The 14,591-nt window shown below is 49.0% G+C and overlaps 1 protein-coding gene across 4 annotated transcripts in view; it reads left to right on the top strand.

Annotated features, from left to right (window-relative positions):
- Positions 1 to 13,163, top strand: part of UNC13B (unc-13 homolog B) — a 218,576-nt gene extending 205,413 nt beyond the window's left edge. For 2 of the 4 annotated variants that reach the window (XM_052645020.1, XM_052645022.1), the window contains 15 exons: positions 4,823 to 4,949; positions 5,083 to 5,179; positions 5,413 to 5,556; positions 5,864 to 5,941; positions 6,415 to 6,492; positions 6,733 to 6,821; positions 7,058 to 7,210; positions 7,333 to 7,456; positions 7,566 to 7,622; positions 7,815 to 7,895; positions 8,830 to 8,977; positions 10,426 to 10,482; positions 11,288 to 11,380; positions 11,557 to 11,716; positions 11,880 to 13,163. In XM_052645020.1, the coding sequence (XP_052500980.1) occupies positions 4,823 to 4,949; positions 5,083 to 5,179; positions 5,413 to 5,556; positions 5,864 to 5,941; positions 6,415 to 6,492; positions 6,733 to 6,821; positions 7,058 to 7,210; positions 7,333 to 7,456; positions 7,566 to 7,622; positions 7,815 to 7,895; positions 8,830 to 8,977; positions 10,426 to 10,482; positions 11,288 to 11,380; positions 11,557 to 11,716; positions 11,880 to 12,165 (1,772 nt within the window). In that variant the 3' untranslated portion in view covers positions 12,166 to 13,163. Of the gene's footprint in view, positions 1 to 4,822; positions 4,950 to 5,082; positions 5,180 to 5,412; positions 5,557 to 5,863; positions 5,942 to 6,414; positions 6,493 to 6,732; positions 6,822 to 7,057; positions 7,211 to 7,332; positions 7,457 to 7,565; positions 7,623 to 7,814; positions 7,896 to 8,812; positions 8,978 to 10,425; positions 10,483 to 11,287; positions 11,381 to 11,556; positions 11,717 to 11,879 lie in introns of those variants that run through there. The other 2 variants (XM_052645023.1, XR_008199822.1) reach the window with 2 other exon arrangements.
- Positions 13,164 to 14,591: the final 1,428 nt, after the last annotated feature.

Raw genomic sequence — 14,591 nt, forward strand, 5'->3', positions numbered from 1 at the left:
GGATGTAGGTTCCTCCTTCCAGCTCCAGAGCAAGTACCTATTTCACACTTTCCCAGCCCAGAGATCAACTCTTCCCATGCTGGGTGTTCTCAAGTGGCCCACTCCCTAGAGAATGGCCTTATGACACTTGCCTTTACAGTTTTACAGAGTCATGGGACTTTAAACACATAGATAAGGTTATTTTCTCACACCATAGACTGCTTGGCCTGACTTTCTTTGAAAGTTGTTCTAGATTGGCATGACAAACCCAGAAAGATACTTCTCTCCTCACTTCTTCCATGGAACCAGTTATTACTCATCTTGTTCATTCTGCTGTTCTGCTCATCTCGCACTTTGGCCCACAAAGAGATCACTCCCTATCAGACCTTCCTGTGTCAGACCTTCCTGTTTCTACTCATCTGCGCTTACTTATTCAGTTGCATTTCCTGTTGCTGTATGTTATGTTAGTCATGTCCTCAGTCTGTTAAAGTGGACCTAGATGGAGGGGAGCAGTCTGGAGCAAGGACAGACCAGAGTCTGCCTGTGTTATTTGGGTAGGGTGGTAGGAAATGGGTAACCCTCTCAGACTTTTAAACTTTTGAGGTTTAGGAGCAGTAACTTTTGAGGTTGAAAGAAACCTTGCAGATCTGTGCTTACTTTGAGACAGTCACGTACTGTCCGTGCACATTCTGTAATTCTTCCCCAGAGCAGGCTGCCTCCTGTCCGCACTGGGTCATGCCTGGGGCTGTAGCCCATGCCTTAGCCGGTCAGGCCTCTGACTTGGTCACCTGTCCCTTTCCCCCAGGCAGCACGTGGTGAGTGCAACGAGGAGTGTTGCCCCAGTTCTTAAAGAACTCCAGCTGTAGTGAATTGGGGTGGGGGGCAGGGTGGCGGGGGCGGGAAGACAAGTACCTGTGAAAAGTATATGGATTCCACAAGAGGAATAGTGTAAGGTTGGACAGAGGTTTTTCAAACAGAGGAAATAAGTAAAAAGGGGAAACGGCAAGGGGAGGGTAGAGGTGGGGGCAGGAGAGGGGAGTGCAGGGCTAGAACTCCAGGACTTCTGCTTGCTGCCTGCCAAGTCAGCTCTGCTTTTATCAATTTTATATGAGGCTTTAAATGAAATTTCTTTCAAAAGGGGAATTCTGCTGATGTTTAAAAGAAACATAAAAGAGTTGAAAACTGCTTTAAAGAAAGAACTCATGTTGACCTGGTTTCAAATCTCAGTTTTACCACTTACTCCACAGTGTGTTCTTAGACTGAGCTACTTAATTCTTGTGAGCTCCCATTTTTATTCAACTATAAAATGGGAGTGATGATGGCATCTATTTCGTTGAGCTAATGAAGCAGCTGAGATGTATGTGACATACTTAGAATACTGCCTGACATTTATTAAAGGCTCATGAGCAGAGATGCAGTGTTAACACAATAGCATTTTTATAAGATTTTACCTCAGTGGAAAATGGGGGCAGGCAGAACAGGGAGAGACTGGAAGCTGGGTACAGACAATGTGATAGTTTATGACAGGGGGATAGGCTAGAATTATAGCAGAGAACTTAGAGGAAGAATGGGCGTGGATAGACATTGGAAGGAAGCTGTGACAGGGCTTGGTGATTGTCAGGATGGCGAAGGGCAAGAGAAAGGGAGGGGTTTGGAGACCTGGTTGATAAAAGGTAGTGTTGACTGCTGCTGTTAAAATGCTGCCATTCACTCAGCCTTTTTAAAGTCAACTTTACTGAGATATAATATGCATAAAATAAAATAACACTCTAAGAGTACAATTTGGTGAGTTTTGACAAGTAAATACACCTGTGTAACTACTGTCCCAGTTATGATACAGAACAGAAAGTTTCTTCAGTAAATCCACACCCTGTTCACCAAGCATATTGAGTACGTTCTTTGTGCCACATACTGTGCTAGTTGTTGGAACCCCAATGAGATACATGAGGCATAGTCCTAGCTGGTGAGAAGCTCAGATCAGTCTAGATAATAAACCTATAAATTGGCAGTTACAATTCAAACTTAAGTGCTACCAAGGGAATAAGCATTGGGTGCTGAGAATCGTATAACCCAGACCTGGAAAGAGCATCTGGGAGGGCTTTCTCTAGGAGGTGATATACTGACTGACACCTGAAGGATGATAGAACTTAGCTGGTGGGGAGGGAAGGCATTCGTGACAGGAAAGGGAGAGACAGATGTTTTAGGCAGAGGTTACAGTATGTTCAGAGACTTGGGTTCTAGAGAGAGCTGGCATGCTTTGGGAACTGGATACAGTAATTCAGTGTGATTAACACTTTAGCGTGTAGGGGAGGAGATGCGTGAGAGGTGAAGACAGAGAAGCAAGACAAAGCGAGATCATACAGGAAGTTTTAAGCCATATTTAGGATTTTGGACTCTATCCTGAGGCAGTTGAGAGCCATTGAACAGCAACCCAGGTTAAACAAGGAATTAACATGACCACATTTTTAATATAGAAAAGCCACTTACTCTGGCTACCATATAGAGAATAGGTTGGAGGAGGACCAGATTGGAGACTATTATAGTAATACAGGTTGGAGATGGTGGTAATGAGACCTAGACAGGTACAAGTGTGACTATAAAGAAATGGATAAATTCCAGAGAAGTTTTAGAGATGAAATTAACAGGGATTGGTGGGTTAAATGGATATGAATAGATAGGAAGAAGGAAGACTTGAAGATGATGCTCAGTACTGAACAAGAGGTGAAGATGTTAAGATAGTAAAGATGGTGACTGGAGTTAAACCCAGGCAAAGTGAGATGTTCCATCAAAGACTTGAACAGACATTACCAGAACCAGAGAGAGATCTGGGGGAGATGTCAGCAGTCTGGTAGCTGAAATCACGAGGTTGAAAGAACTCTCCAGGGAGAAAGATGAATGGAGGGAGGAACATGGAAGTCAGGGGCAGGAGAAGGTTTAGATACTCAATTGCCCCTTTTTAACAGATCAATCATCCTCTAACACCCCTGGGCCCCCAACAACAGCCTCAAGTAACTACTGGAGCATGACTCCATGAGACTTGTTAGAATAAAGTGTGGCCAGTGTTTCATCCAGAGAAGGCAATGGCAATCCACTCCAGTACTCTCGCCTGGAAAATCCCATGGGCGGAGGAGCCTGGTAGGCTACAGTCTATGGCGTCGCGCAGAGTGGGACACGGCTAAAGCGACTTAGCAGCAGCAGCAGCAGTGTTTCATCATTCATCCTGTTAGGTTTTGTACCATAGAAGTTAATTAGAAATTAGGGATTAAGGCCAGAGTACAGATTATGGATTGACAGAGAAAGTGAGAATTCTCTGCAAACGCAGTAGCTTGAAGGTCCCTAGAAGAAAAGAATCAGGTAGCTCTGAAGGGATGGAGCAGCACTGCCCCTTCTCCCAGTGGGTTGTTGACCAGAAAGGATAGAGGGCCCTCCTGGTGTTTCCTTCTTATGTTTCTAGGTTCTTGGCCTGGTTTAAGGACAGCAGGGTGGGAGAGAAGGGGGAGGCCCTGGGAGGGTCTCTTTGGTGTCCCTGACTTTTTCACTTTCTGTGTTGCTCATTGGCGTCTCTGCTCTGTCACAAGCCTCCACTGTCATTCGTATACGAAAAGTCCTCTTTCTGGGTGGTAAGCACTTTTGGTTGTTGTCCCTATACCTCTAGTCTTACTCCTTTTTCCTCTTCTCTGGCTCACTGCTTCATAGAAGAGTCTGCAAATACAACCTCGGGTTGAGGCGGTGCTGCCTTCAATGCCGGGAGATGACATTCCTGGGACAAAGGAGCCTTTTGAGGCTGAATCCCAGTCTCCCGTTTCCTCCTTGGGTGTCTGCTGTACTGATTGACAAGGGCAGACTGGCTGTTCTATCTTGACGTGGAGGAGCATCACCCGTGGCAACTCGGAGTTGAGCAGTAGTGTTCCCAAGGACAACGACCTTCCCCTCCCTGTCACTCAGTACTCTCCCCATTTTGCTTGCTTTCACCATTATGTTATACATAAGCACACAGTTGGCTTTTATTATTCAAACAAAATTAATGCTTCATCTCTAAAGGGGGTAGGTGAAGGAAACCTGTGGGTGTGGCCAGTGCTCTAGACTCTGTGGGCAAGCTATTGGTGATCTTTATCCTAGATTTTCCAGAAGCCTCTGCAGACTTGGCTGTATAACCTTTCACATAAGCATCCCATTTCCTGTAGCAGGATGGCTCTTTCATCTGGCTATGTTTCCATGGTTTCCACACTGACTTATTTCATACTTCTCCGAGAGTTCATTTTCCAGTGTTTCAGCTCTGCTCTGGCACCGTCCAGTTACCTCAGGATTCTGTTACGCCGTGGCTGCTCAACTGCTCTTCCTGTTAGCTTGGGCCCACTTTGGTTTTCCCTGTCTCTGTGTGGCTGTCAGTAACCCATGTGTGTCATGTATGACTGCTCATCTCTGCATTTAAGTCCATCTGAGGAAATGGCTCAGCTACTAGGATTAGTAAAGCCCTGGAAGATAAAGCGTAAAGTGTCATCCCTCTCATGTCCTGGGCCGTTTCCCCAGGGCAGCCTTAGCGCCCATATCCTTTTCTCCTCTTCTTCACCAGTGGCCGGTATCTCGCTTGTACTTCCAAAAGCCAGCACAGGAAGACTGTGGGCCTTATCTGGGTGTCTGACTTAGCCTCTAAAGGAAGATTTGGGTCAGGCTTTTAGCAGAATACTCACTGCTAGGGGGAGGTGGCTGTGGGGAGGTGCTGGGAAGTCACCCTTCTTCTAAGACATCTGATAGCGCCACCCAACTGGATCCTCCTTGGGAAAGCTCAGGAAGCATGGCCTGCACTGCTGGTACCTGACCCCGCCTCTTTCCCCCCAACCAGAGCATGAGAAAGACAGGCTGTGTAAGAGTGCTGACTACATGAACCTGCACTTCAAGGTGAAGTGGCTCCACAATGAATACGTGCAGGATCTGCCTGCCCTCCAGGGCCAGGTGCCCGAATACCCAGCGTGAGTCATCATGTGGGGGGCTGCAGAGGGAAGGGGGGCTCAGGGGCTGGGCACTGCCAGTATCCTTGCTCTCAGGCACATGGCAGCTGCCAACCACTAGCTCCAACCCCTCCATCTTCCTGCCTGGCTGCAGATGGTTTGAGCAGTTTGTCCTGCAGTGGCTGGACGAGAATGAGGATGTGTCTTTGGAATTCCTGCGTGGGGCCTTGGAACGAGATAAGAAGGATGGGGTAAGTCAGGGGCTTGAACTTCACAGGTGTCTAGCCGGGTCTCCCAGCAATTAGCTGTCAGCAGGAGTTCCTGGGCTGTAGCCGGGATGGCCGTCCCTGCCTGGTGGAGTCCACACGGAGGGCTGTCCAGAGCCATGGAGCCACCCTTGCTGTGCAGAGAGCCCTTCAGAGCCTTACAGACTTGGGACGAGGTAGCAGCTGCAGATGATGACCCTGTGTGTGGCCTTCCTTAGTTCCAGCAGACATCAGAGCACGCACTCTTCTCTTGCTCTGTGGTGGATGTCTTCACACAGCTCAATCAGAGCTTTGAGATCATCCGGAAATTGGAATGCCCAGACCCCAACATCCTTGCCCACTACATGAGGAGATTTGCTAAGGTACCATGACCCTCCTACCCTTTTTCCCTTACTCCATGACACTCACAGCTTATCTACAGACATGAGATCAACCCCTCTTTGTGATGGCCTTTGGGTACAGCCTGGTATCACCCCATGCTCCTTTACTTGAATCTGGGGCAGATAGGTGGGTTTGTTTCAGTGGGGTAGAGAGGGAGATTGGTCCCCTACTTTGAGATTCCTCTTTATGTACATGTTGTTACTGTTCTGGGAGAAGTGTGACCCCAGGTACGATCCTCATGGGGAAAGCTAAGGGTCCCCTCTCCTTCTTCTTCCCCTTTCTTCTCAGACCATCGGGAAGGTGCTCATGGAATATGCAGACATCTTATCAAAGAACTTCCCAGCTTACTGCACAAAGGAGAAAATGGTGAGGGCCAGGCTTTTTGCTTTTGAAACTATCCTCAGAGCTGAGGATGGGGTGATGCTCCTGACCTGTGACTCCCAGCAGGGCTGTGCTTGAGATTATGCCACAAAATAACAAGAACCTGATAAGGAGTTCCTTTGAGCCTCCATTTGGTAATTTATCCTCTACTGAGCTAGAGACCCTTTGCTTAGGCTTTTTTTTTTTTTTTTTTAATACATTCAGAGAGTTATAAAGGGTAATCCCATGAATACCTGGGGCCCCCCTATTCAGGGTTAAAGCAGAAACATTTGCTTCTAGTCTTCCTTTAAGGAGAGCTGTCAGCATTGCTTCCAGATCTCAGTGCTTAGGGAGAGAGAGGTATAACATGTGCTGTAAATTCCCTGTGGTTTTTGGAGTCATGTGATAGAGGCAGGGGCCCTAGATTGAGTTCTGTGCTGAATGGAGCTAAGACTTAACACTTGCGTCTGTCCCCACAGCCTTGCATCCTGATGAACAACATGCAGCAGCTGAGGGTGCAGCTGGAGAAGATGTTTGAGGCCATGGGAGGCAAGGAGGTAGGTCTGAGGGTCAGGGTTACCGCATTCTCCCTTTGCTCCCAAGCTCCTCAGCCATAGAGCTCTGCCCTCTCCTGACTGGGTCTAGACCTGAAGTTTAGCTTGGGGTTTGGACTGGTTTTAGCTGAGAGATTTGAGTAGGCATTGGGGTAGAGGCCCTAGGAGGGAGGGGTCGGGGCACAGGAGGGGAGAAAAGCCTAAGAGAACCAGCTTAGCCAAGCCTGCCTCCTGTGGATACAGCTGGACCCTGAAACTGCAGACAGTCTGAAGGAGCTTCAGGTGAAACTGAATACAGTTTTGGATGAGCTCAGCATGGTGTTTGGAAACAGGTCAGTGGCCCCAGAACACACAGCCCTCAGAGCCAGGTGTGGTGCCTGGCCAGTCCCGGAGCCCCTGCCCCACTGGCCTCCGCCCAGTGCACCTTTGTGCATCTTCCCCTCTTCCTGCCGGCCTGCCCTGTCGGGGCTGCACCACATGTGCACTTGGGTGGGACCGAGCAGCTGGAGCTGCTTAGGGCCCGTGTGTGTGGGGGTCGAGGAGGGCTGCACTGTGGGCACATGTGTAGTTTCCAGGTGCGGATTGACGAGTGTGTGCGACAAATGGCTGACATCCTGAGCCAGGTGCGGGGCCCAGGGAACGCGTCCCCCAACACAAGGGCCTCGGTGACTCAGGATGCAGACAGTGTGCTCCGGCCTCTCATGGACTTCCTGGACGGCAAGTGAGTATAGCACCCAGCACTGTCCTGTAGGGACGAAGCAGGTAGAGGCAATCAGAGGAGCTGCTCAGGGAGGGGGCCTCTCGAGAACTCACCCCATCCTGACCTGTGGCCTGGCCCTGCAGCCTCACACTTTTTGCCACTGTGTGTGAGAAGACAGTCCTGAAGCGGGTACTGAAGGAGCTCTGGCGCGTGGTAATGAACACAATGGAAAGGATGATTGTTCTGCCTCCACTTACTGACCAGACGGTAAGGACAGCTCCTTTCCACTTCCTCCTGCTGTGTCTCCCTTACCCAGTTCCCTGCTTCCTGATGGAGTTTGCAGTTCTCTGCTCTGAATGATTCTCTCTCTGCCCAGGGCACCCAGCTGATCTTCACTGCTGCCAAGGAGCTGAGCCAACTTTCCAAACTCAAGGTACTCTGGATACGTGGGGTCCTTTTGCAGCCAGATGGGAGGGGCAGGGGTTGCCTGGGAGAGGGGAAATCCGAGCTCTGAAGACTGAAGAGGAGGAGAAGGAGAGGGGCATGCAGCTGTGGGCTGACAAGTGGGGGACTTTCATGACGGCCACAAGCTGTCCTGACGTTGTTGCTTTCTCTGGGGCTCCAGGACCACATGGTGCGAGAGGAAACACGGAATCTGACTCCAAAGCAGTGTGCTGTCCTTGACCTCGCCCTGGACACCATCAAGGTGGAGGACCCCCTCCTCCAGACTGCCTTCCTACCCTACCCTCTTGGTCCTGGCATTCCGCTTGGCCAGATTAGGGGTCCCTCAGGCTGTTGCCACCCCGCATCCAGGAGAGAGTGGGTTTTGTGTCTGTATCTCTCTCTGTTACGTCCACATTCCTCTTGGGAGCAACCAAAATGGTACCTCCTGTGTGGCCTCAGGTGAATCACCAAAGACCTGGAACATTTATTCTTGGCTTCTGAGGACACATCAGTTCACTTAGTAACTTCATTGTCATTCTGGAATATTTCCCACTGGGAATTAATCTTCCAGATCCAATATCCCAGATTGGGCTGACCTCTTCATTTATATTTAAAATCATTTGGGTTTCAAAGGGTATTTTTTTCCCCTACAATGCATTCATTTATTCAACCAGACAACATGTGTTTAGGCACTATACACTAGGAAGGATGCAGAGAGAATCAGATATGGTTCCTGCATCAGGATACTCTGGTATAATTTGGTGATAACCAGACTATCATCTGGTATAAGGTGGTAATAAGGCAGGTACACATGGGCTGTGATTCAGGGCACTGGGGAGAGAGGTAGGTCATAGGTATAAAGTGCTCTAAGGGTTCCCAAGGGTAAAGCACCACTTCTGCCTGAAAAGCTTCTGTCCCGTATCTGTGCCTGTCCATATAGATTCATCCATCAGACATCCCATCCAGAATTATGGCCATCCGTTACCACTCCTGCTAGATACTCACATAAGACTCTGCACCTGAGAGACTGTGACCCTGGCTCTGTGTGGCATTCCTGATCTTGTTTATTGAATGACTCCTGTCCTCTTCTGGCATCTTTGCTGGCCTGTGCTTGGATGTCCTTTCTCTGAGGATATTGTTGGGGAGCTGCCTCTCTGCAGGGGGATGACGCAGTAGCAGTTATTCTTGTCTTTCAGCAATACTTTCATGCCGGAGGCAACGGGCTGAAGAAAACCTTCCTGGAGAAGAGCCCAGATCTGCAGTCCCTGCGCTATGCCCTATCTCTGTACACACAGACCACAGACACCCTCATCAAGACCTTTGTGCGCTCACAGACTGCCCAAGGTAAGGCCCAAGGGTTTTGGGTCCCCACTCTCCTCCCTGCTATGTCTCTGCCCCTAGGGAGTCAGTCTCCTGTAGCCCTCAGGGAGGCTCCAGGTACTTCTTCAGAAAGCCCTTCACATACAGACATCAGGATTTTCTTGATGGACCCCAATACTTACCCCTACCTACCCCAGACTCATACCAGATAGGAATCCCAGAGATCTGGGAGATGTGCCTGAGCTTTCATTTCCCGACATCATCTGGCCAGTGCGTGTATGTTGACCTCAAGCAGGATACCCTGTCTGATAGGGAAAATGTGAGGAAGCCTTGAGAATGAGTGGTTAAGATACTCACGAAGTCTTATAGCTTTGGGAGCCAAAGATTTCCCAGATTGTCCAGTGCGAATGAGAAGAAGACTAAGAGGGGTGATCTGTGGGAGCACTTGAAAGGAGGGTACGGATCACAGGGCTGTACAGACCTGAGGTTCCAGCCTCATGTATGATGCTAGTGCACGGGGCACCCAGGCAGCTGGTTCCCTCCCAACGATTTTCAGTTCTCAGAACCCCTCCCTGTCTCCAGGCAGGCCCATCCATAACAAAACACATCTGCACAAACATGGCTCAGACTGAAATTGAGACCCTGACCCTGAGGAGGTCCTCCTGGGAAGGACCTTCAAGGTGCAATCATTAATTGCTCCTTCCAGGGAAACCTAGGCATGCTGCCTGGAGGAGTGAACCTGGCAGGGGCCTGGGGGTGGGAAGGCTTAAGCCTTACTGAGCTGTGAACTGACCCAGAGTGGAAGAGGATGGGAATCTAAGCAGTTAGGATGGGGTTGATGGAAGATGAAAAAATGCAGGGGAACCTGCAATACTGTTTCATTTTCCACGTGTGTTCTTATTTCAAGCCCAGAGTGAGAAGAAAGAGCAAAAGGAGTTATGAGCCTTGCTCAGCAAGATAGGGGGATCTTTCACAGAGATGAGTATGTGTAAAGGCCCATAATGTCAGAGAGGCTAGGAGTTAATCTAAAAGGTTTTTCAGAGACACTGAGCTTTGAGCTAGATATAGAGATGAGGCGAGGCTGGACTGGGCACATAGGAAGTAAGACCAGGCAAGGGTGGTGACCACAGGGAGTCTGCAGTTGTATGTGTGTGTTCTACCCACTGCTTTGTCATTTAGAGCCTAGGAAATTAGAGCCTACAGCTTTCTCTATTGTGTCCTGCCGGTCTCAGAAACTTGCTGTATTTTCTACTGCCTCTGTCTGTGATTTGGTTGATGTGCAAACTGTTAAGTATAATTTGGAGCATTCACTGGCCCCAGTTCTTAGACTTCTCTCTGCACTCCGCTCCATCTCTGCTCCCTCAGAATATGTGTAGAGCTGCTCTGAATGCCTGTGAACTTCTTAGACTCTAACTGATTCTTCTCTCTCTGTCCTACTGCTGCTACCTCTTGACTTGCCTGTCCTCACTCAGTGCATGATGGGAAAGGTATTAGGTTTACTGCTAATGAGGACATTCAGCCGGAAAAGGGTATGTTATACACCGTGCAGATGTGAATCTAATACGGGCTAACACTGTCCCCTGTGAACTAAAATAAGCTGCTTCAGGTGGGGCGGAGGGAACCAGATGTCAAAGGTCAGAAGTTCTATCCCAAGTCTCAGAGATAGGCAGTGTATTTGTACAGTCCGAGATGGGGTTAACAATAGTTGTCTTCAGAATTCCCCCACCTCTCCATCTGAGGACAAAAAAAATTTTATCTGGGGTGCAGGGTACTGGGGTTTTCCCAAAATAAAGTGAAGCCTCTACTGAGGGGAGCCTGCAGACTGGCCAGGGGGCACTGGAGAGCTGTGTGTGGAGAGGTCCAGGTTTGAGTAGGAAGAAGTCACTGTGTGCAGGGCAGCCCATAAGTGGGAAGGTGCTGCTTTGGGCTAGATGGGATCCGCATTGTTCTGCTGAGAAACCATGGGGTGGACACAGTTCTCAGACTAAAATATAGGATGGCAGCACTGTCCTTTCCCAACATCTTTCAATGAAAAATTCTTCAGCCCAGGAGATAAGAGAAGTTTGGAGAACCTGAGAGATTCCAGTTGTAGTTTTGGAAGAAGTTTCACCAAAAATGTTGTCACCCTGACTTGTATTTTTATACACAGCCTCATTCTTCATCCCCTTTCTTTTCCTTTCCCTGTGGCTCACATCCCCATAGCTTCTGTGGGTGACTGCTTCTTGCTTTAGGGTGTAGGATAGTAGCCTCCCAGCTCTTGTTTTTACCTGGAGTAACTGGGCCTAAAGTCTTCAAGTTCTCCAGTAGGGAACCATCTGTCGCTCTGCCCGCCAGGGTCTGGTGTGGATGATCCTGTGGGAGAAGTCTCTATCCAGGTGGACTTGTTTACACATCCTGGAACTGGGGAGCACAAGGTCACAGTGAAAGGTGAGTGGCATGGATGCACAGGCTTGAGACCTTTTCTTGCCCAGTGGCCCTATCAGTCAAAGGTACTGCTTATCCCAGTCCTTCAGCTTAGCCCTCCTCCAAGGGGAATCCCACCTGGGGGCTCAAGAACTGGGAATGCGTGATGGGTTGCCTCACAGGTTTCCATGTTTGTGTAGTGGTGGCTGCCAATGACCTCAAGTGGCAGACAGCAGGTATGTTCCGGCCCTTTGTTGAAGTCACCATGGTTGGCCCTCACCAAAGTGATAAAAAGAGGAAGTTCACAACCAAGTCAAAAAGTAACAACTGGGCTCCCAAGTACAACGAGACGTTTCACTTGTAAGTTATGGTTGGGGGATCTAAAGGACTTTGGGATGGGGGTGATCTGTGGAGTAAGAATTAAGAGAGGAGAGAAGGGATGGGCTGGATGGTGTCTGGGGTGAATTCATTTGAGGATGCCCTCATCTCTGGTCTCCTATCTTCATCTACCCTATCCTCACAGCCTCCTGGGAAATGAAGAGGGGCCAGAAGCCTATGAGTTGCAGATATGTGTGAAGGATTACTGCTTTGCCCGGGAGGACCGTGTGCTGGGGCTGGCTGTGATGCCTCTGAGGGATGTGGCAGCCAAGGGCAGCTGTGCTTGCTGGTGCCCCTTGGGCCGGAAGATCCACATGGATGAGACAGGCGTGACCATTCTCCGGATTCTGTCTCAGAGGAGCAATGATGAAGTGGCCCGGGAGTTTGTGAAGCTCAAATCGGAGTCTCGTTCCATGGAGGAGGGGAGCTGAGCACCCAGGCTCCTGTGCCAACCAGAGGGCACCAGTTCCACAAGCCAGGGATAATGGGAGTTACTACATAGTCATCTTAGATCCTCAGTCAAGAGGCTGATTCATTCAGTTAGGAAAGTGTAAGGGAAAATCTGGTGGTGTGAGTGTGGCTTTTCACAGAAGGGGTCTGAATCCCTGACCAGCAGGTCTGTGGTGCTAGGAGCTGGGCTGTGGGGCTTACCACACAGGGAGATTTTTTCATGGAGGGGAAGACATTTCTGAGAGTGTCAGCCATTCTTGGTAGAGATCCTTCCACTCCCACACCCCTTTTCTCCCCCTCTCCATACCACACCTAATCCAGTTAGATCCATATGTACCAATCATTAGAGGAACACGTTTAGAGGGTCTGGAGCTTTTGCCTAATTAGGTAAGTAATCCGTTGAGTCTACAGGTAATTGCTGAGCCCTGTAGTCTGAACTGGAGTATGGCCAGGGCAGGAACACACAGAATAGAATGCAGACCATCCTTTGAGCAGAACCCAGCAGTGTAGAGTAGCTCAAGTGAGTACAGGGCATTGAGACTGAACAAGATACCTTTCAGCAATGAGCTATGCTAATCCCTTCCCCCAGATTAGCTCTCATGAGTAGAACCAGGTTCACATGGTGCTTCAGAGGCCTGAGCAGAATTTCTTTGGAACCCAAGCACCAGGGGCCACCTGCCCAGGAGTCTCCCTACCTCACTCCTTTAGGAAGGGGAGTGATGCTTCAGGACATGAGAGGCTCTTAAATATACATATCTGAGAGCTAGCTGAAGAATCCAGGAGAGAGGGCTTCTTCATAGATAAGCCCTGAACAAAGCCAAAAATTGTGGAAATCAGTCTAGAAGGAGTCCTATTCAGCTATGGCCACTGCCTTCTGGTGGTCCTTCCCCTTGCAGACAGAATCCAGCCTTTGTCCTCACTCCCTTTCATTTAGGTCAGCTGCTGTCCCCCTCATAAACCATTCAACTCTACAGAAGGAACTTAGACTGTGATCCCTCTGTACAGGCTAGATTGGGGGTGGAGGGATGGGGAGCAGAGGGGGAGGGGGGCTCAACACTCCCGGGGAGTTGTGGACTTCCCAGGCCCTTGCCCACAGATGTGACAGGATCCTTCAGTATCCTCATAGCAGCCTCTTGGACTTCTTGAGGACTCTGCATTAGCCATTACATGAAACAAGAAACGAAGCATCTTTGCTGTTTTAAATTGTATGTGCCATTGTCACAAGAAATTATTGACTAGTCTGTAATAAATTATCTTGTAGCAGCCTTTGGGATCTGGTAATTCCAGTAAAGTGTGGAAAGCTGTAGAAATGACTTTCTAATATAATGATAGATTTAGACAAGCGGCTCTTTCCTCCTCTCTGCAGTCACAAGCGGAGGAGCCTAACAGCTAGGGGGAAGGGCAGATTTCTGAGAAAGGGGGCGTGGTGGGCGGCGGAATTGAGGAGGAGGGGTGTGGCGGGAGGCGGAGCTCTCTCTGGGCTCCGGGGACCTGCGCAGAAAGGTGCGTTAAGATGGCGGTCGTTCCCTGGAGTCGACGGCTGCGGAGCGATGGTGAGAAAGAGGCACCCGAAGGTGGCGCCCGAGGAGAGGTTATCACCTCCTCCCTCCCAAGACTGAAGAAATTGTACCCCTCATATCGTACTCGGTATTTCCCAGTAGCTCTCTGTCTTTATGCTTTCTTGTAAACTGTTCTCCCAATCCTCCACATCCCCAGACTGGAATATGGGTTTCCTAGATGCTTCAGAGACTTACCTGCCCAGATACCTAACAGAGGGGATCTTACCCCACAAATTCCTTCCAGAGGGTATCTGTCTAGTTAATAAAGCAGATGTCCCCCAGTCAAGGTACATTCCTACTAACTCAAGGAGTTTTCTGTCCACTTTTACCGCACTGTCCACAGAGTCTCTGAGAAGGAAGCCGTGAATCCTATACCATATTTGACTTGAAAGTGGGACGTTTGCTATCATTCCTCTCATATGGAGCAGGAAACCTACCCCGTAAGGAAAAGTGCAAACTCTGGCTGATAGCCTACAAAAGACTTCCATATTTGAATTAGTAACTAACTTTTAAAAAACATTTAACATTTTAAAAATGCATATTTCCTGCTTTGGGGGAAAAACTTAATTCATGTACCCAAAAAGTGACAGGTGGTTGGAGCTGAGAAGCAAATAGCAAATTAGTTTTCTACAGTTTATATAGACTCCAGGGACTTCTCTGGTGATCCAGTGGTTAAGGCCTTGCTTCCAATGCAGGGGGAATGGGCCCAGGAAGTAAGATCCTGCATGCCACAAGTAATGCTCGTCCCCTGCCTAAAAGCACTGAGTAGACTCCATTATTCCTTATTTTGTCATACTGGATTTTACATTATTTACCTGGTGCCTGGGAGGCATTTGAGTTTATAATCC

The sequence above is a fragment of the Budorcas taxicolor genome, chromosome 8, assembly GCF_023091745.1.
Source record: "Budorcas taxicolor isolate Tak-1 chromosome 8, Takin1.1, whole genome shotgun sequence".
Classification (NCBI taxonomy): Eukaryota; Metazoa; Chordata; class Mammalia; order Artiodactyla; family Bovidae; genus Budorcas; species Budorcas taxicolor.